Source organism: Ambystoma mexicanum, chromosome 1q, assembly GCF_040938575.1.
Source record: "Ambystoma mexicanum isolate Mex_15411 chromosome 1q, UKY_AmexF1_1, whole genome shotgun sequence".
In the NCBI taxonomy this organism is placed as follows: domain Eukaryota; kingdom Metazoa; phylum Chordata; class Amphibia; order Caudata; family Ambystomatidae; genus Ambystoma; species Ambystoma mexicanum.
The window spans coordinates 788,050,090-788,070,544 of record NC_090922.1 but is presented as its reverse complement, the minus strand read 5'-3'; the positions used below and the strand labels follow the sequence as shown (position 1 = coordinate 788,070,544).

The 20,455-nt window shown below is 47.4% G+C and overlaps 1 protein-coding gene across 2 annotated transcripts in view; it reads right to left on the bottom strand.

Annotated features, from left to right (window-relative positions):
* The window catches only part of HMCN1 (hemicentin 1), a 1,785,366-nt gene that overhangs the window by 863,768 nt on the left and 901,143 nt on the right, over positions 1-20,455 (bottom strand). For both annotated transcript variants that reach the window (XM_069641364.1, XM_069641365.1), the window contains exon 47: positions 15,601-15,714. In XM_069641364.1, the coding sequence (XP_069497465.1) occupies positions 15,601-15,714 (114 nt within the window). The remainder of the gene's footprint in view (positions 1-15,600; positions 15,715-20,455) is intronic.

The following is a 20,455-nucleotide window of genomic DNA, read 5'->3' as shown; positions in this document are numbered from 1 at the left end:
GGGGGGAGGATGGTGGGACGTATGGAGGAAAGGGGACTAAGGTTAGTCACTATGGTGAGTAACTTATAATTACTCTTACGTCCCATCCCCTTTCCTCCATACTGCATGGGCGATTACAACTGAATGTAGCCCCATGGTGGAGAGGAGATCCTCCTTAAGCAAATAGGTTTCTGAGAACCGCCTGCTGGAAAGCCGCATCAGATCTAGAGCCGGCGTCCAAACAGTAATGCTTGCAGTAAGCTGAGGGAGTGGCCCAAATGGCTGCCCTGCTTATGACTTGCCAAGGGACATAGTGCTGGAATGCAATGGCCATTGCCTTGGCCCTGACTGCGTGGGCGTGCATGATGGCCAGGAGAGGCTTGTGCTGGCCCTCGTACGCTTCTGTGATGGCCGAGACCATCCAGCGGGATATGGAGGCTTTGGAGGCCTGATAGCCTGGTCTTGCACCTCTAAAAGTGACAAACAGTGCGTCCGATTTGCGGAAGCCCTTGGTCCTGTCCAAGTAGAATTTCAGGGCACGCCTGACATCCAGGCAGTGCAGCACTCTCTGTGCTTCGTCCTTACGATCGGTAATGAACGTAGGAAGGACTATTTCCTCGTTCAAGTGGAAAGCAGACGGCACCTTGGGCAGAAATACTTGGTGTGTCTGCAGGACTACTTTGTCCCTGTGAAATGTAGTATATATAGTTCTGAGGCGACCAGCGCCTGGATTTCACTGACTCTACGAGCCGAGGTGAGGCCGACTAGTAAGGCCGTTTTGATGGTGACCAGCCTAATGTCCGCAGAAGCCATTGGCTCAAACGGTTTGTGCACCAGGGCGGCCAAGACAATGTGGAGGTCCTGCACGGGGTGCAGCCTCTTGACGGGCGGGTAGAGCCTTGCGAGCCCCGTCAAATGTTTCTTGACGATAGGATTGGAGGAGGAGAAGGTCCCCTCCTCCGAGTTCCTGTAAGCTCTGATGGCTGCAAGATATGTACAGCAGGTGTCCACCTGCACCCCAGAGTGGGCGAGGTGCGCCGAGAAGGAGAGCACATCATCCAAGGTACATGCCAGGGGGTCGATTTCCTTGGAGTCTGCACTGTGGCAGACGCTGTTCCATTTACTTTTATACTGGGCCCTGGTAGCCTTGCTCCTTGTGCCCTGTATGATTACCAGATTAGCCTGGGAGAGGGCGAGGTGCCACAGCGTTACCTGCTCAGGTGCCACGCTGTGAGGGCTAGTTTCTGTGGTGCGGGGTGGATCACCCTGCACCTCTGCTGCGCCAGAAGATTTGCTGGGCCCGACGGGAGGTGAATTGGAGGCCTTTCCAAGAGGCTGAGCAGCTGCGAAAACCATGGCCTGGCCGGCCACCATGGAGCTATTAGAATGATGTTGAGTGGGCGAGACTCCTTGATCTTGCAAATCACTCTGTGAATCAGCGGTGTGGGCGGGAAGGCGTAAGCCCTCATGCCGTTCCATTGAAGCCGAAATGCGTCAGCCAGGGATCCGGGGCCCTGTCCCTGCCAGGAGGCGAACTGATGGCATTTCTTGTTGTGCCAGGTGGCAAAGAGATCCACCTGGGGCTGACCCCACCTGTTGAAGATCTCCTGAATAACGAGGTCGTTTAGCTGCCACTCGTAATTGTCCACTCCCAACCTGCTGAGCCTTTCCGCCTCTAGGTTGGATTCCCCCGGGAGGTGGACTGCCGTGAGGTAGATGTCGTTTTCCAGGGCCCACTCCCACATGCTGATTGCCAGTCTGCAAAGAGGAGGGGATCTGGTGCCTCCCTGCTTGTTGACGTAGTACATGCTGGTCGAGTTGCCTGTTTGGATAAGGACAACTGGGCCCCTGAGAAGTGGTAGGAATGCTCTGAGTGCTAGCCAGATGGCATTCAGCTCAAACCAATTGATGTGGTATTCCTGCTCATGTTGGGTCCAGGTGCCGTGGACTGAGAGATCGTCCAGGGTGGCTCCCCAGCCCTCAAGGGAGGAGTCTGTGGTGATGATGGCCTGCAGGGTGGGCGGCCGAAAGGGCTTGACCGTCCAAAGGTTGCAGTCCCTGGACCACCATATTAGGTCTGGGTGGAGGGATGGAGGAACAATGATCATCTCGGATTGAGTTGAGAGCCCCGCTCCTGGTTCCATGAGGCCGTGAAGTGCAGCTGAATCCTCCTCATCCTCAATATCGTGTGTGGGACAGCTAAAAGGACCGCTGCCAAGAGACCCAGGATATGCTGGTACCACCATGGCGACGTCACCTCTCTGCTGAGGAAGTGGGTGGTGGCCCTCTTGATGGCCGAGATCTTGTCCTCCGACGGCAATACCCTCTCGGAGCACGTGTCCCAGATGAGGCCCAAGAATGTCAGAGTCTGCGTTGGCTGCAGCTGCGACTTCTTGAGATTGAGTGAAAAGCCCAGATTGTGCAGTGTGTTCATAAGGGCATGGGAAGAGTGGTGAACCGCTTCCGGAGATGTAACCCTGACGAGCCAGTCGTCGAGATATGGGTAGATGGCAAGGCCCTGCGCTCTGAGGATCGCAGCCACCGTATGCATGAGCCTGGTAAAGACCCTGGGGGGCAAACTGAGGCCAAAGGGAAGGACCTTGTATTGAAAATGGTAGCCCATGATCCTGAACCGTAGGAAAGAAGGATGGGGCTGCCAAATTGGGACGTGTAGGTACCCGTCCTTCAGATCCAGGGAGCACATTCAGTCTCCCTTGCACAATGTCTCCGCTATAAAAGCTGGCGTAACCATCTTGAATTTCTAAACGGGTAAGGAGGTTGAGGGTGGAAGGGTCCAGCACAACTCTCAGGCCCGCCTGGTTCTTCTTCTGAATGGCGAAAATCCTGGAGTAAAAGCCCATGCCTCGCCGGGAGGCTGGGACTTCCTCCACTGCCTGGCTCCCTACGAGCGACCGGATCTCCGCCAGAAGAGTTGCTGTCCCAACCTGAGGGAGTGGAGGGGAGGAGGGAGGAGATGCTGGCATAGGTAGGCAGTAACCTGTGGATACTACGGAGAGGATCCAGGGGTCCGTGAAATTCTGGAGCCAGAAAGGTGCATGGAGAGCAAGCCTGCCCCCCACTGGAGACATATGGACCCGAAGGAGCGTGTCATGCCTACTTTCCCTCAAAGGCTGTCACAAAGGAGCAGGACTGGGAAAAGCCCTTACCCCCCCCCCCCTTTTGTTGCTTGCGCCGGTTCTGAAACGGCAAGCGGTCCGGCTGCCTGGATCTCCGTTGCTGGAAGCCGTGGAATCCTCGATACTTACGCCCCCTGTCGGAGCGCTGCTGTGACTGGGTGCACGACTTGGGTGTGGTCTTAGTCAAGATGTTTTTCTTCTTGTCCAGCTCTTCGTCTGTGGAGGAGTGGAAGAGTTCCTCACCCTCGAACGGTAGATCTAATATGTGTTCCTTGACGTCCGGGTTGAATTTTCGTGGTCCGGAGCCAGGCTGTCCTTCTCCTGTCCGTGGTGATACAGATGGTACGACCAGAGCTGTCGATATGGGCCACGGTAGATTCCATGAGGTCATGCACCACCAGCTTGGCCTCTGTCAGCTCCCCCTTAAAACTTGATTGGCCCTGCGTAGGGAGTTCCGGGAGGAAGTCCGCAATTTCCCGCCATAACCTCTGGTTAGCGGCAGCCAGCATGCCATTGGCATTGGCTTGACGAAGGTGCAGGGATGCATTGGAATAGAGTTTCTTTCCATACGCCTCCCAGATCTTCTCCTCCTTGCCTAGTAGAGCTGCAGAGGAGGAGGCTGAGGACGACTGAGGCTTGAAGTATAGTGATGCTGCTGCAATCAACGAGGAGTGTGGTTGAGGATGGGCCGAGAGCAAGAGTGTAACCCCCTCCATCGGCCTGTACTTGACGTCCAGGCGTCGATTGACCAGCTGGGCCGAGAGGGGCTTAAGCCATCCCTTGGCCAGGGAGACTACATCGGTCTGCAGAGGAATCCCTATTTTGGCAGAGAGGCATCCCGTGAGGACTTCATCCAGAACTCCCACTGCCGGCTGCTCGACCTCAGGCTGGGGTAGGCCCAGGTATTCTGCCAGCGCAGCAAGACGTTCGTGGAAAGCCCTGGCTGAGGATGGCTTGTCCGGATCCTCCTCGTCATCCGTGTCCTGCGGATCAGGAGGATCCTGCGAAGGTGGATGAGTAGCTGGAGCCGGAGTCTGGGGCACAGGGACCGCAGCCGGAGGCTGAGGAGGCAGCGAAGGCTGGTACGGAACCGCCTGAGGAGTTGGCTCAGGAGCCGGGACCAGCTGCTGCACTGGGGCCGGGGGTGTTGGCGGAGGTGCTTGCGGTGTAGCTAGCATAGTCGGGAGGACTTCCCTGATGGCGTCCTTGAGGATAACCCCCATCCGCGGTGACTTCATGATCCCGAGGAACCTCTCGAAGAACCCCTCTTCACTGGTCTAAGGGGGGCAGGGGGTACTGATAGGGTAGCCGGGGGCTGCTGGAGCCACTGCATACCCTGCCCGTATAGACCCAGTGGGAAGCTGCCCTGCGCATAAGAAGGATAAGCTGTTGGCCACGTACCTGGTTGAGGCCAGTCCCACCTCGACACTTATTCTTCGCCAAACTCCTGGAATGGCTTTAGATGGGTGCCTCTGTCTGGCGCGGCAGCCATCTTGTCGAGCTGCCTGCCACGTGCTTGCAACGTGTTGCTCGGCTCGCTAGGCCCAGCCTCCTCCAGGACTCTTGGATGTGGATCACAAGGCCTTCCCTGCTCCTCGGGCCTAGGCCTGGTAGGTGTGACACCCTCGACCGTGGGGGTTGGTAGAGCTGCATTTAGGTGCCCCCTCTGATGTGTTGCCGGTGCTAGGCCTTAGCCCCTCGGCCATATTGCCGGTACAAGGGCGGAGCCCCTCGGATGACAATCCGGCCCAAGAACCTTCCAGTCCCTCAACACTGCCACTGAGAGGATCCGAGGATCCCTCGGCCCGAGGGCCGGTAGCTGAAGCAGCCTCGGTGCACATGCTGGTACAAGGACCTGAACGGTCCCTCCCACGCGGAAGAGTCCTTGGGAAGGAGTGTCCTTTGCGGGGTGCGATGGAAAATAGCGGCCCCTCTTTGGGCCTGGCTCGGTGTTTAACGAAGTTCTTGAGGTCTTCTGGATGCGACTTCTGGAAGAGCTCCCGCCACCTGGCTAGTCTGTTCTTCAGCCCTTTCGATGACAGTGAGCCACACGCTGAACAAGCTTGCCAACGGTGGTCTGGACCAAGGCAACGTAGGCAGAGGGCATGGGGGTCTGAAGTTGGGAAGAGCTTGTTGCAGGATGGACACCTGCTGAACCCTGTGGAAGTCGGCATGCGCCGGGGGAGGAGTGTGGCGCCTGAGGACCGAGTACCTGAAAGATAAAAAGACAAAGAAAAGACAAAGAGAAGAAGTATCCACGCGTGAAATTACATGGACGAAGCCAAACCCAGAAGCACTGGCGAATTCGACCCGTTCCCGTCGGTGAGGAAAAGGGGACTGAGGTGTGGTGCCAGAGGGCGGAGTCAGGACAGTGCATGCTCCCTGGGCAGCACCCTGCGCGCCTCTAAATTTAAAGGGGAAGAAGGTTTTTTCTGGTGAAAAAGGTTCTCTCTCCCGTCCCTTGGAAGGGACGCCCATGCGGTATGGAGGAAAGGGGATGGGACGTAAGAGTAAAAATGATTTATTAAAGAGGGGTCCCCGTTGGGATCCCTACAAAATTCACTGTGGTGTCTGTGTCCCTTAGTGATCAAAGAACTCAGGGTGTAGCACATATCTTGTTCTCAGAAATTGTATTTTGCAGGTGCAGTACCGCTCCCTACCGAACAGGCTGGAGGGTGGGGGTGGGGGTTTCCATGGGAACTGTCCCTGACCTAGGCCAGGATTGGATGCTCCCTGACTTGGGAAACAGGGGCTACATATAAATAAATGCCAATCATTTTAAAGTTGATGCCTGCCAACAATGTCTCATCCACGGATAAGACCATCTTTAATCAGTGGTCCACACATCTGCAAATGCCAAGTAATGCCAGAACTAAACCCTTTGTTTAGTGCAATAAACCAACTCTTACGCAGTGACTTAGCCAGACTGTGGCATGCGGGTTAAGGCCCACCCTCAATTCCCCTGGGCACAACCTGTCACATTAAATGCAGGGGAGGGGATTTGCAGTGGGAAGCTGCTGCGGTTCGCGAATGAACTGTAATACTGATCACTACGCTGATAAGTGAACACACTCAAAACCCTGCCAGGGACCTTGGCTGGTTGCCTGATATTCAAAGAAGTCAGTGCACATTTTTTCATTAAAATAATTAAATAACACAATATACTATTGTGTAGTGCTTTGCTGAGGCACTGAGCATTCAATCTGGCTGCTGTTAATAACTAAGGTCTGCATTGATCAATTAATTTGTAATACATTCTGTGCTGACTGTAGTTCGAACAGTTTTTGAATTCTACATAGTTCAATTTATCTATTTGTTTTCGCCTTTCTTTGGGGAATTCATTAATCATGTGCAATAACCAAATTTTAAATGCATGTTGTTGAGATGAGTGCCATGATGGTTTCGAATATAGTAGCTCACTGTGTTACACACATATTGCAGAGATCTGTGCTCGTATGTCAGATCACAGTTCCAAACCCCTGCAAGGCAGACTGATTCTTTTGTATCTCTGAGGTTGATCAACTTGAGTATACAAACTTTAATGAAAGTAGCACCTACCTTGTGACCAGATGAACACACTTGCACCCGAAAGGCTGGCTATAGTAATGGCTATAATAATTAACACAGCATTACTCTAGTGCAGGTCTAAAGCTTGGTGCCTCCAAATGAGGTTTGCAAACAATGGGTAGCCACCCCCAATAGAGATCATAATGTGCTAGTCAGAATGCGTGATTAGGTAGCCATATTAGAGACAGTGGAGCCAAAGAGGCAAGACCCATACCTGGCTGTGCGAAAAGGATGGTACTGTGATCCTGGACAGATCATCCTATCTCAGTGTATAGTACTGTGCTATCTTTGGTGGAAGGGTTTGACTGCTCAGATTCTGATGCTATTGTTTCGCCTATTCTTTCTTTTTATGTAGGCAATTTGAGTGGAATGACAGAAGAATCGACCAAATGCCATAGGCCTATTGCAGGCATATTTTAAGGCTGCTTGAGTGACACAAAACGGTCTGCTTTTTTAAAAAAAATGCCAAAGGAATAACAATGTGTAAGCCTGTGCCAAACAATGACTACAAGCATGTAAACCCACCAAAATGGTCTTTCACTGGGTGCGTTTAAATCTTTGAAATACAGTAGAAAACTCAGATGAACTCTTTTAGGTTCACATCACATAATAATCTGATACTTGTAGGGCTTCCATTTCTGATGGAGAAAATAAAGCTACAATCATTCTCCTGTTACACAGATGATTTTTATAAAAGAATATTGCCATGATGGTTTATCATGTGATTTGAGTACATTCCAAGTCCAGTCTACAAAACTGAGTACTATTTTTAGTTCATGATTGAGTTGATTGCACCTTGCTGTTTTACAATAATCGGGAAACAATGCAGTTAAGTGGCACATTTGCTAAATGGGCCCAAAGTGTGTGATGCAGTGCAACCCCATAGTTGCTGACCTGCCAAAATGACCAGTCCCTAATAGTTCAAAATTGTCAGCCCCAGGAAGTAGTTCAGTTCTCCGGATAATGTCTTCAGAAAATCCACACTCACGGCTTAAACGGATATACTATTTTTTCATTTACAATAATAGCCACATTAGTATATTGCACAACACAAATTAGTTTCTTGCCACATTCACAGCAACAGCACTTAAACAACCATGGTGTCTTCTAAACTCAGTCGAGGTTTGGGTGCATGCAACTTCCTGGTAACTTCTGCTCTCTATGCTGTGGTTTGTGTACATTGATTTCAATGTTTCTCCTTCACCCATTCTTCAGCAGTTGTACAATATTTTATGATGCTAATCTGAGTTCTCTACCTATGATGAGGAATGTGTAACTTTGTCATACAGTTACTTTTTCTGTGTCATGCATTGATACTATGTTAAAATGTGTCGTGTACCTATGCTAGAACACAAGTACCCTCAAAATGGACAGTTATTGTTCCCCTTGTCATGCCACTTAATGTATTATTCTCATTGCAACATGGATGGCAGGAAAGGGGGACTTTGAGGGAGTATCCAGGCTTATTGTAATCACTACCAAGCCTACAAAACAAGGTATGGGTGGTGTTTGTGATGAAGTGGTGGCAGAGGGAAAGGGTGACTAGAGTCTTAGTGGTCCATTCACGTGTTTTTGGTTCAGGGGACTCCAAAGTTGTCTGTGCCAGGACCACAAAATATCTTAAAATGCCCTGACTTCAAAGGATCATTTACAAACTCACAGTGAACAAAGGGTAGTCCAGGAGGAAACTAAATCACCAGAGAGCCATCGCACCCGAACTCTTTGTGCAGCTTGGCTCTAACTCCAATAGATACAATGAAATCATTTAATGCATTTCTGTGCCTTCCATTCATGCAAATGGAACGTGGGCTCAGGAGTAAATATCTTTCCCTTCTCTGACTACAGGTTGTTGTATGTCCATGGTGCAATGGACAAGGATGAGCAAATGCCTAACATCCATATTAAGAACTAGTCCTCAATCCTAAACAAATGTACAGCAAGTCTCTGCAGAAAGACCATCTTGCTAAAATAAACACAAACAAAACCCAATAATATGTGTGATATTCCCAGCTCTGATTCAAGCAGGAGGCTTTGTCCGGCCATGTGTTGGAAGTGAGCTATCACCTTTAATTTCAGACTTATCAATGTCATGTCTGTTATGCATAGTACAAAAATGCTTGCATGCCTCAAACAATGACCACAAGCAAGTGACTATCACACAGACACTTCTGTGTTGTAAGTCTGAAAGAAGTATGTGCCATATCGGGTGTGAAATGATAAACCAGTTCTGGCTTTTGCTTTCACTTCATATTTCATTCTGGCACATGGCATTTATAATGTGTACAAGAAAGCAAAACGGCATGCGATACAAATGCCAGGACTTAACCCCTTAAGTGCCAGGCTATTATGCAAGTCTATGCAAAAAGGATGAGCATACTCATCCTTGGCACTTAGAACATGATCTGAGAGCTCATATTTCTAAGAAACAGGACTGTGCATGAAGTTCTGATGTTAGGTGAGAAAAGGGGATTATGTTTTTTAGTTCACTTCTACCTTTAGCAGGCTTATGGATTTCCATATACAGCAGTTATTTAACATGCATTTTACTGTTCTGCGCCTGAAGAGAAAAACATGCTTATACTTGAATTCTGAAAGAGCCAACTCTTTCTTTTATCTTTACACGGTCCATTAAATGTACGCTGTTTAGTTGGTTAAGACTAACATGCATTACGTGTAATGTTATGAAGCTATTGGTACTCACTATGATGCAGCAAATGGCATGCCAGGCTTTGCCTGTGACAATTCTTTCCGGTGAGTCTGAGTGTTTGAGTCATTCACACTGCGATAGGTTCCTTAGCCCCCACAGACCCAATAACGCAATCTAATATTCTAAATGTAATTGCAAAGTCAACTTCCTTTCCATTTTTGTAGCTCTTCAAACTTGTTATCGTGGCAAACTGCATATCCTTTTCAATGCCATTAAAGAAGATCCTGTTAAAACACAGTTTATTCTGATGTGTGTCTTGAAAGTAAACTCATAAAACTCAGAGGAGACTATTTTCTGCTGTCAAGTTACTTTTTGTTCAAGCACAAGTTACACGTTTTCAATCCTCTAGAATAGTTCAAACTTCTCTGGGGCTCGCTGAAGCATGCTAAAAAAAACACCCCAATAAAATAAATATATCTCCTTTAGTCGCCAGGGCCCCTAACCATGAAACACATGTGTGGTGTGCAAGCACTCCATGGGAGGACATCCTGGCTCCATAACTGCTTTTAGGGTAAAGCAGTGCCTGATACATATGTAGAATCATTTGTGGTTTTCCAAGAATAAAGGTCAAGGATGCTCCTTCTCTGAATTTGGGGATAATCATTTATACTGTGGCCCATAAAAAGAAGGCACAAACATTGGCATTATATAATATGCTCATTGTGGAACTGCACCTCTATTTGAAATCATTGTCACAGACACTATTTTGTTCAGGGAACCAAATGTATAAGTAACTTATAATTGGTTATTTATAACGCGCTTAATTCCCAGAGGTGTCTAAGTGCGGAACCGGGGATTGAACCTTTGTTGGTCTGCATTGTCTTTCTTCCAAGGCGAGCGTGTTGCCCATGAGCTATCTTACCTCCTGGCTAATCTGCAACGGTAAGAGGGTGGAGAGTGGCTTCTACATGAGTTCTAAAAAAGTGTTTCAAAACCTGTCATTTCATTGAAAGATCGTCTCTCAAAGTTTGATAACATACTATTTTTAAAGAAAGTGCTGCTGATAGATATCAAACAAGTGCTTCTGAATGTTTAAGAAATATGCACACTACTAGCTGTACCCGATGTATTGTATGCTGATCTAGCACGCTCTCTCGTCTTCACGTCTCTTTGTCTCTTTCTCTCTCGGCACTCTTTTCCTCTATCTCTGTTGCTCTGTCACATTCTGTCTATCTCTGTGGGTGAGAGTGCTGCAGTTGGGTGTGCATTTGTTAGTGCCAGCTCAGTCGTTGCTGACAGCAGCATTACAAGAGAAGAACACATATATTTTGAAGCAAGGCCTGTGTAAGGAAAGATTTCTCTTTACAGCACATTTCCTTCCATTTCTATGGACTTTTTGTGTCTGACCTGCTCTTTTTGGCAGTGCAGTGAAGCTTCAAGCTTCACTACACTGGCTTTTGCTTATTTGTCATGGGGAAACTCACATGTCCTTCAGGCTGTCAGTACTGGGAAACATTGTCCCCCTTAGTCTTGTTACTTTGTTACTACTTTTGGTAACTTGTCATCACTTTGGTAACTTTTTATCATTTTACAATGCATCTTACAATGTAGTACAATCGGGTACACTTTTTGTTTTGCCCTACACTGTTATTTGGCACTGCGGTGGGCCCAACTACATTAGCTTCAAGCCCCACTTGTTAGGCAATCCTGGCTATGCCTCTGACACTCAGATGATTGTTATGTAGTCTAGGTGTGCTTAAGGGACAAGCAGGTGGCAGCAGTTACTGTTTGATATTTTTTGGTGTATTTTGTTTTAGCCGTACTGCGTTTGCCGTGTTTGGCTACTTACTGTGGCTAGTGGTCAAACATGGCCATGCCACAAGGTTTTTCCCTTATCCTTTGGCCCTCTTGTGTTTTACCCATCTTCCTGGCGTGTGAAGCCAGGAAAATCCTTATATGGACTTCCAGTGCCTGGGAAAGCAAAGGCTTTTGGTGGGCTACTGGAGGGCTAATGTTGTTTGATGCCAGGACTATCTGGTCCCAATACACAAACTGGTTTCAGTGTGTCTGAGTGGTATGCAGGAGTTTTGCCACCAGTGGCCCTGATTTGACCACTGCTGGGGTGTGTGTGTGCCAGATCTGTCATTGGCTAGTGGGAGTTTCTGCTCTTACCTGGCTTTTTGGATAGGAAGAGTGCCCCTGCACTCTCTCTACAGAGGTCCTGGAAGAAGCCGAAGGAGCCAAGAATCCTGTCCAGCAGCAAGACCCACAAGGAGACAGGAGACCCGCTGGAAAAAAGGCCTGGCGACCAACCTCTGCTGCTGTCCCGGAAGACCCCTGTCATGCAGGTGATCTCAGCAGTCCTGCGAAGGATCTGCGACCCATGGAATGGAGGGGCCATCCATTCTTGATGTCAGCTCGGAGTCCTACGAAAAAGAGCCTTGTGAAGTGCCCCTGGACCACCCAGTGGCTGATCAGCTCTGAGTTTGTGCTACCGTGCTGCAGACATCGCCGTTTTGAGTTGAGGCCTGGAACTTGGGGGATCTTCAGCTTGTGCAACAAGACTTATCTCTGCAAAATGTCGTGGTCCCGAGATAGGAGGCAAAGTCTGACCGTGGCAAGTGAAACCCTTTGCGTCACTGTGCATCAGTGGCCGTTGTCCAAAACTGGTTACCTGCTTCCAGTCCTGTCCTGAGAGGGGCCTGCATCGAGTTCTTTTGCATTTCTCAACTGGAGGACCATTACTCGCTGACCCAAGGAGTGCTCGAACCTGCAGCCCTGGGGATTAAGGGCTAAAGATGACGACGGAAAAGGTGGCTTTGGACCCTCTTCAGCAGACTTGCCAAGTCCCATGAACAATCGGAATATGGGGGTGAATTGTAGCGATACTTACCTGAACCCCTTACTCCATCCTAAAAGTTTTGATCACTTTTAAAAACTTTGGAATTAGCTTGGCTTTGCCTGCTTGTTCACACAAGCACACCGAAAGTTTGTTATTTAGATGAACTTGTTCCCTAACCTTTGGAACTGTTCATTGGACCCCAGAGACCCTACCTTCCTTTTTTCCAACTTCACAAAGTTGTATGGAACTTTGCTGAACTTTTGAGCAAAAGGCCCCATACATCATAGGGATGGACTTCTGAAGTTATGATTGTACCTCTGTGGACTATTAGTGCTTAAACTAATCTGTCCCTTCCTTTTCAGGGGTTTGATATGTATTTTGCCCTACTCCAGTGATTGTATATATGTATCTAGTTTTAGTGTTGTGTGATATTATTACATGTTAGCAGTCATTTTTCATTGTGTTATTTGGCCATAAACAAAGAAGTATTTGTATACCTGTTTGTCTAGTTGTGTCCTTGACTGTTTCACTGTGTGCGTTCATTGTGAACCCCTTACAGGCTCACCACCTCTTGAGACGTATCCTAAACCACTCGCCTTGCTACCGCAAACTGGTTTGGCTACAGCTCCCAGATTTGTCCCTATCACAATATTAGGTTGCGCTTCTATACATCTGTCCACCAGGCCAGAGTATAGAAAATCAGTCGTAACCGCCTGTGTTTATGTTTAAAAATAGAATGGGAGCAGCAGTGACAAAGGAAAGGCTTGTGGTAAAACTGGCCTGGTATTTGGAGACATACATTGTCATTGCATGTGTTCAACAGGAATGTCACCATTACACTGAGGGTGAATTATCCGTAGAGGCATTAAAACAAGCACTGGCAACGCCAAAGGTTTTGACACTTTGTTAGTGGCATTAATTGGCCATCAATGGTAGCAACTGCAAAATGGTGTGAGTACCTGGGCATATAGTAGCAGTGCTTGCAAATGCCTAACACTTATACACAAGCCAAAACTGTTAGCTTTGTCAATGCTTGTTTTTTTGTTTTTTTTCAACAATATATTTTATTGGTATTTTACAACAGATGTCAGGTCAGATCAAAGTACAGGCGCAATTAGCCTTAATAATGTGAGACAGCATAAATAACATAGGGCTATACATTCGTTGAGCTTTGCACATTGCACAATTTCATTATCAGGTGGTGGTTGATAGGGAGATGCATGGGGCTCAATGTTTTGTACATCATCGAAGTACTGTTCTGCGTAGTCAAAGAAAGGGGACCAGGTGTTATAAAATCTCCCCATGACGCCCAGTCGAGAGGCCGTTATTTTCTCTGCCACTGCTTTGTCCCAGCGTGTTGCCCACCACATGGTGATTGCTGGGCCTTCATGTTGCTTCTATATCTCGGCGATAGTCATTTTCGCTGCAGTGAGTAGGTGGGAACTCAAGTCCGCCAAGTGTCCCATAAGCGGGAACGTCCCACCGCCCGTGTCCCCCAGTAGCACAATCCCCGGGTTCCACGGTATTGTCAATCCTGTGATTAATCTAACCTGGTCCAACACTTGCATTGACTTTGGGCAAGACCATAAAAAAGGAATAGGGATCCCACCACTGTGCATCCCCTCCAACAAAGAAGTGACTGTCCCGGGATTGCATGTGTTCAAGATTTCTTGTGTGACATACCAACTATAACAGACTTTGACAGGCCCCTCTTTATTCGTAACACATTTAGAGGTTTTGTGCATACGGGAACAGATCCGCCCCCGTTCCTCCAACTCCAGTTCTCTCCCAAAGTCCCTTTCCCACTTAAGCATATAGTTCTCCTTCTTGTTGGGGTCACCTTTCTCTAGGAGCTTGTATAGGATCGAGGTTTTGCCCCTCGCCATTGCTTGTTTTAACAGGACTTCAGTGAAAGACACACATAGTGGCGAAAGACAGATATGGTTAAGTTATTTGTATTACATCCGTAGCGTGTTTACCGCTCCAACTAAGTCATTAACTCTCATAAGACTGCTTTGAAAAATACTGGCAGGCACTTTGATGGCACCGTTTGAAGGCTAGCTCAAAGAGATCCCAGGAGGATGTGTTTTGGGCGACGATGGGTAGGAAGCGGGGTTGCAATGGCCATAGAGATTAACATGGCCAGGTACAGTCAATGGGTGGGTAGATAACCAAGCAACACCTACAAGCTTTGTGTCCCTCCTCATATGACATTTCTCTGTAGCTGCATCGTTTTGGCTTATATCCAAAACTAAAACGGAGATTATCAAACTGTACTTACCTTGTAAACTGGCCCTTTTTAATATTCATTTTACATTGATGATTTTGATTGATCACTGGCATTATATCATGTAGTTAACTTAAGAACTTTACAAAGCACATTATCAAAATATAGAATTACCATTTTAATTAATTTCTGATAATTTATCATTGCAGTATTGACTGTCTGGTACACTCTATTGTACATTTTCAAAATACCCTTATGACAAATGGATAAGAGACAAATAACACCAAGGATGGTTCTTGGCTGCTTTGTGTAAAATTACAGACATGTAGGAACCATAAGAAAGACCACAAAACGTTATATTGAAAAAATATGCCTGTGGCAAAAAGGGCTGTATGTTTGAATCACTAAGTGCATAATGCACACTGGCCTTGGTGCTTACATCATTTTCTTTAACACTTACCCTTACATTAAAGTATTTATAACTAATAACAATATACGATCATTTGAACAGGCTTCAAGTTTGGATGGGGTGATAAAATGGTTGCAACATATAGCTGGTCAGAAAGCACAGATAGTTGAATGCTCGTTTTGACATTCGTGTGTGGCCTGCTGACGCAGGTTTGAATCCTGGCAGGGCCAACTCAGCCTTTCATTCTTTCCAAGTCGATAAATTGAGTATCACGCAGCGGAATAATAATAACAACTGTTATTGCAGTGCTTATATACCTGTGGATTTGTAGTGCTATATCAAAACTAGATATTATTATAAACATCTGTCACTAGATTGGATCTGAGTGCTCAGTTGTGCCAGAAATCCAGAGGTTTAGAAGGGGAGAGGCAGAGAGGAAGATTGTGCACAGACATCCTTAGTTTATATATATATGATATTTTGATAAAAAGATACATTAATGACTGGTCTATGACAGGCTATTAAATACCACGGAATCAACTGTTTTTCAATTTATTTTGTGACATGCATTTATAAATTTGTGATTGAATTGTCACCTGTTCTACCTTTATTTTTTCTGATCAACACAAAAGCTATTTTGGTTGTGTTTATGGAGAACTGTGCACGCAAATCAGTTATTCAGTACAATAGTTGCTTCAAGAAATACACTGGCAGCAATAAAAAACGCCTGTGTGCACATCAACCCATTCAAAAACATTTTGTTTATTTTGTAAACTGGGCCCATATGCTTACCCAAAACATGGAGGTTGAACAGTTTCCGATGTTCTCCTGCAACGTTTGTCACAATGCAGGTGTAGCTTCCCGCATCATCCACAGCTGTTTGTAGCAACCGGAGAGTCCTCCCCCCTGAATAATTGAATACATTTAGAAACATATTCATGAAAGAATGACTGGTTTATGTCTGTGTTTTTACACTGTAAGGGGGTGCACACAACGGAAGAAGGCAGTACAGCACAGAAGGAAGTGGCAAACAATTAAAGAACACATTCAGAGAGACCCGGAAGCAAGACTGGACAAAACGATGTACTGATTTACAGCGACAGATGCACAAATAGAGTGTAACAATCATGCCCAGGATCTGGAAATGACAGCAGGAAATAAACTACACTTGACAACCTAAAGCGATGTAGATTCAGAGTGCCCCAGAATCAGTGAAATCATGGCGACTGTGCCAGATCTGGCCGCGGCAGCTCATGCCAGATGCCAGTCCGAAGCTTTGGGAACAGATTGCCAGACTAGCAGCAGAGGAAACTAGTGTGCCTGGGGCCTCCTGGCACATATGTTGTCTCAGGGGTCGAACAGCAGTATTTAGGTCTCTAATGAGGCCTAAGAAGAGGTTTCAGCAGGGAAAATTCGGGTACACCTGTTTAGGGAAAATGGAAAATATGTCAAATATACCCTTCAGTTAGACAGGAACGCTGAAGCCGAGTGGGACACTCGGATCCTAATTACTGGTCAACATGAATTCAAGCGTTCAACAACCACCCAATATCTGGGGAGGGGGGGTGACAAAGTCCCCTGCCTGACTCTTGGGGTGGAAGGTAGAGTGGCCAGGAGGCCCGGTGCTGCAACCTATTTCGTGATGTTGGCCCCCAATGGCAGTACAAGAAAGATCCCCTTGTCCACCCTTCCATGCCCTGGTCTTTTGACAGGCGTTCATCACCTTGAGACAGAACATAGCCTATCCCTTTAGAGGGAGGCCCATATGTGGGTAAAGCATCTGAAAGTCAGGCACCCTGTAGAACAACCATGCACACATGTTGCAACCTAAAACAGAGGCAGGTCTCCCCATCTCCCACGAAGAGCTTCCCAGAAGATAGCACCGGGCAGCCCGGGAAGGAAGGGTCTGCGAATTCCTGCCTGCGAAGCTAAGACTGCATCATGCCTCCCACATGCAAACCAAGTGTGTGCAGGCAACCACGCACCGAGAGACCCTTATTTTACAGTTTTGCAGCTGATCAATATACGTAATTATGTGACATGTGACTTTCGGCTGCAGCAGTCCCGCTCCCTACTTTAGCATGGCAGAACTTAAAAATTTTTTTTTAAATGCATATACAGTTCACATAAAACTTTATAGACTAGTATGACAAAAAAAAGAAAACATGTACCTAAGTATGTGTCAGAACGTAATGGTGGGAATAAAAACAACACGCGTGCTTGTTACCTCATTTGAACTTTTATTTCTCTTAAAGTTTAGCCAAACCACAGAACATTAGAACTGTAACACACAATTCTTCTGAGTGTAAAAGACAATAACTGGGAGGCTTCCTCCCCTTGGGTTCTGGGGTTCCGCTTTGGAGTTAATGGACCTAATGGAGATGATTTTAGTATTATCTTAGGTTCTTAGTGAAGCTGACCATTCAACCTCCTACGTATTTTCATGTTTCCACAGGCCTCTTTATCTTTTAGTGTCAGCCTAGGGTGGGATGTAGTCTCTGTGCTTTTACTGCACTAATACAAAATATTCTCCCTCTGAGCAGATCTGTAAAGTCTCATTTTCATAGGTTAAAAGAGTAGTGCGCTCAAAAATATTATTGTCCCAAGCGTTAGGGCATGTGTTTTCATGCATACGTTGATACGGCCCTCTTCCTGCTCGAAACTGGCCATCTCCCAGCTTAATCTCCACGCTGAATCTGTTGGTAGTCTTCATGACCATCAGTCTGGCTTCAGAGCTGCCAGAAGCACAGAAACTGCTCTCCTGAACATCCGTGAGGACCTGCTCTCGAACCTTGACTCTAACACTCCATGTGTTCTCATTTTGCTTGATCTCTCTTCTGCCTTTGATACTGTCAACCATGCCATCCTGCTCAACCGTCTCCGTGATAACCTGGGTATCACTGGTCAGGCACTGGCGTAGCTGACCTCTTTCCTCTCCAATCGATCCTCCCAGGTCCAACTGGGGTCTTTCCTCTCTGACATCTTTTTCTCTACCTGTGGTGTCCCCCAGGGATCTAACCTCTCTCCCTGGCTGTTCAACCAGTATCGGGCAGTTCTCGCCCACCGCATCGCCGCTCTCTGACCCAATTTTCAGTGCTATGCGGATGGTACCCAGCTCATTTTCAGGCTACCCTCGGCCTCCTCTTCTCCTTCCCTCATCTCAGACTGTCTTTCTGCTATTCAGGAATGGTGTGCCGCCACGACCTCTGCCTTAATGCCAGTAAGACTGAGATTCTACTCATCGGCACACCCACTCCCTCCTTCCCTGCAGCTCTCTGGCCGGCCTCTCTGGGCCCTCTTCCTGCTCCTACCTGCAAGGCAAAAAACCTTGGGGTCATCTTCGACTCCACATCCACACTCTCACTCTCCTCACATATCCGACGTCTCTAAGAAGTCACACTACCAGCTACACCTCCTCAGAGGTATCCTTCCTTTCCTCTCCTTCCCCCAGAAGCTCACTGTCTCTAGAGCCCTGGTTCTCTCGAAGCTGGACTACTGTAACAGCCTTTATCTAAATCTGCCCGCCTCTACTCTCCGCCCTTTGCAACTCATCCAGAACAGGACTGCGAGACTTGTCCTTGGCCTCAAGCCCAGGGACCGTATCTCTCCAGGACTGAAATCTCTGTACTGGCTCCCAGTGGCTGCGAGGATTAAATTCAAAACCATCTGCATCATCCACAAGGCCTTCTGGGGCCTTGGGCCAAAATACCTTCAACTCTCTCTTCCTAAATATCTTCCGTCTCGAGCTCTTCTCGAGATCTCTCTCCGCTACAGGGGCCTCCCTCTGGAACAGCCTTCCTGCCTCCCTGAAACTTGAGGAGAACCATCTCCGGTTTCGGAAGCACCTCAAAACCTTCCTCTTTGCCTCTGCTTTCTCTCCCCCTCTCCCCTGCTAATACTACTGAAACTGCACTGAATCTGCAACTGGGCCACTCACCGTTCTCGGTCCCTGGCCCAGCCCTCTCCCCTGCACTGCCTCCCTGGCAACCCCTGCACTACGGGATTGTGTCTGTATCCCTACAGCCCCCCTTCCCAGCACTTGTCTGCACTTACCTCGCACTTGCCACCAGCTGGCCCTTGTTATTTATCCTGTATGCTGTATGCTAATAACCCTGTACTGCACTTTCCCCTCTCCCTTTACCCCATGCACTTTTCCCTTCCCCTCTACCCTTGCGCGATCTGAATGACACCTGTCCTAGTAGGATCGCTGTCTGTCTCCCCTTGTTCCCCCCTGCCTCGTCGCGCCTTGAAACACTGTGTATAGGCGCGTTACAAATGCCATATCATATCATATCATATCATATCATTGATCGTAAAAACATTTCCTATGCACCTTACTGTAGTTTTCCTCACTTTTACAAATGCGAAATCAGGCAGCAGGGCGCACCGCACCCATTTTGTGCTAATCTGATCTGTTGCTGCATCGCCCTAAGCTCAAGTGCCCTGTCGGCACTAAATCATAGTCCCTCCCCTGAAGCTGACATCACTCGATGCGTATGGCCCATTTCACAATGAGAATGCACCTCTCATGTCAACGTTCTCTGCTAATGGTATGTCTCCATGGAAATGGCAGGACGCCTCTTTCCACAAGAAGTATAAACAGACCGCTTCTCATCAGACAACATCAGAGTTGCTTTTTCAGTCGTTTCACAGTCTTTTTTCAAATAAACTGACTCGTTTCTGCCCTTTTTAGCTATCCTCCTTGCTCGTAGCCTGTTCAAATAGATACTAGTGCCAGCATTACTATCGATTTTAATTTTGGCGTATTTTGGCATCAATAATGCCCTACCAGCATGAGCCGGAGTATTCTGAGGCAGAATTAGGGGAAAGAGAAAGATGCGGAAATTATGGGGCTTCGGACGACAGTTGGGAAGACGAATCACCCGATCAAGAGTCTGAGCCTAGTCACATGGACGACGTCTCCACCTGGTGTACCTGCAATTGGTGCAAGGTCATGCCAACCGAGGTGGAGAACTGCTGCTGCCTAGAAAACTCTGGATGCTTGGCCTACATATCGGAAGAAGACACACCACTACTATGTGTTACAGAGCTGCATGACTTTAGGGCAGCCTGCCTCACAAGGTCCGTGTTGAGGTTTATGATGGTGCTTATGCACGAACTTCGAGCAACAGTTCGCCATTGCAATCCAAGTAACGAGTAATTGTGCTCTAGATGTGATTTAACTTAGGACATGGATGTCTCCTATATTGTCGTAACTTTGATCTATCACTGCCAAATGAATGCAGTCTGGCAATTCAATAGTTCTCTCACGCTCTGTTCAAATCATAGTGGTCATTTTATGTATCTTTCATGTAGAACCAAGAAACAATATTTCTCTGTCCCCAAACGTTACGGATTGCATGCGTGTTCACTTATGTCATGTGTCTACACTTTAAAGCCCAAGTTCATTGATCCACAAGTAACATTTGTACTGGCAACAATGCCACAGAATACAAGTTTGCATGTTTAACTAAGGTTTGTACACTTATTATGTTCATTTAAAGTTACAGCTTGTATGTTTCTCTTCCACAGGTGGTACTGGCTGGTGGCCTATCATTCGTTTACATGGTGGCTTCATGGGAGGCTTGGACACCACGTTCGACGAGTAATACTGGCCTGTGTTGTTGGAGCCATTCGCACCAAATTC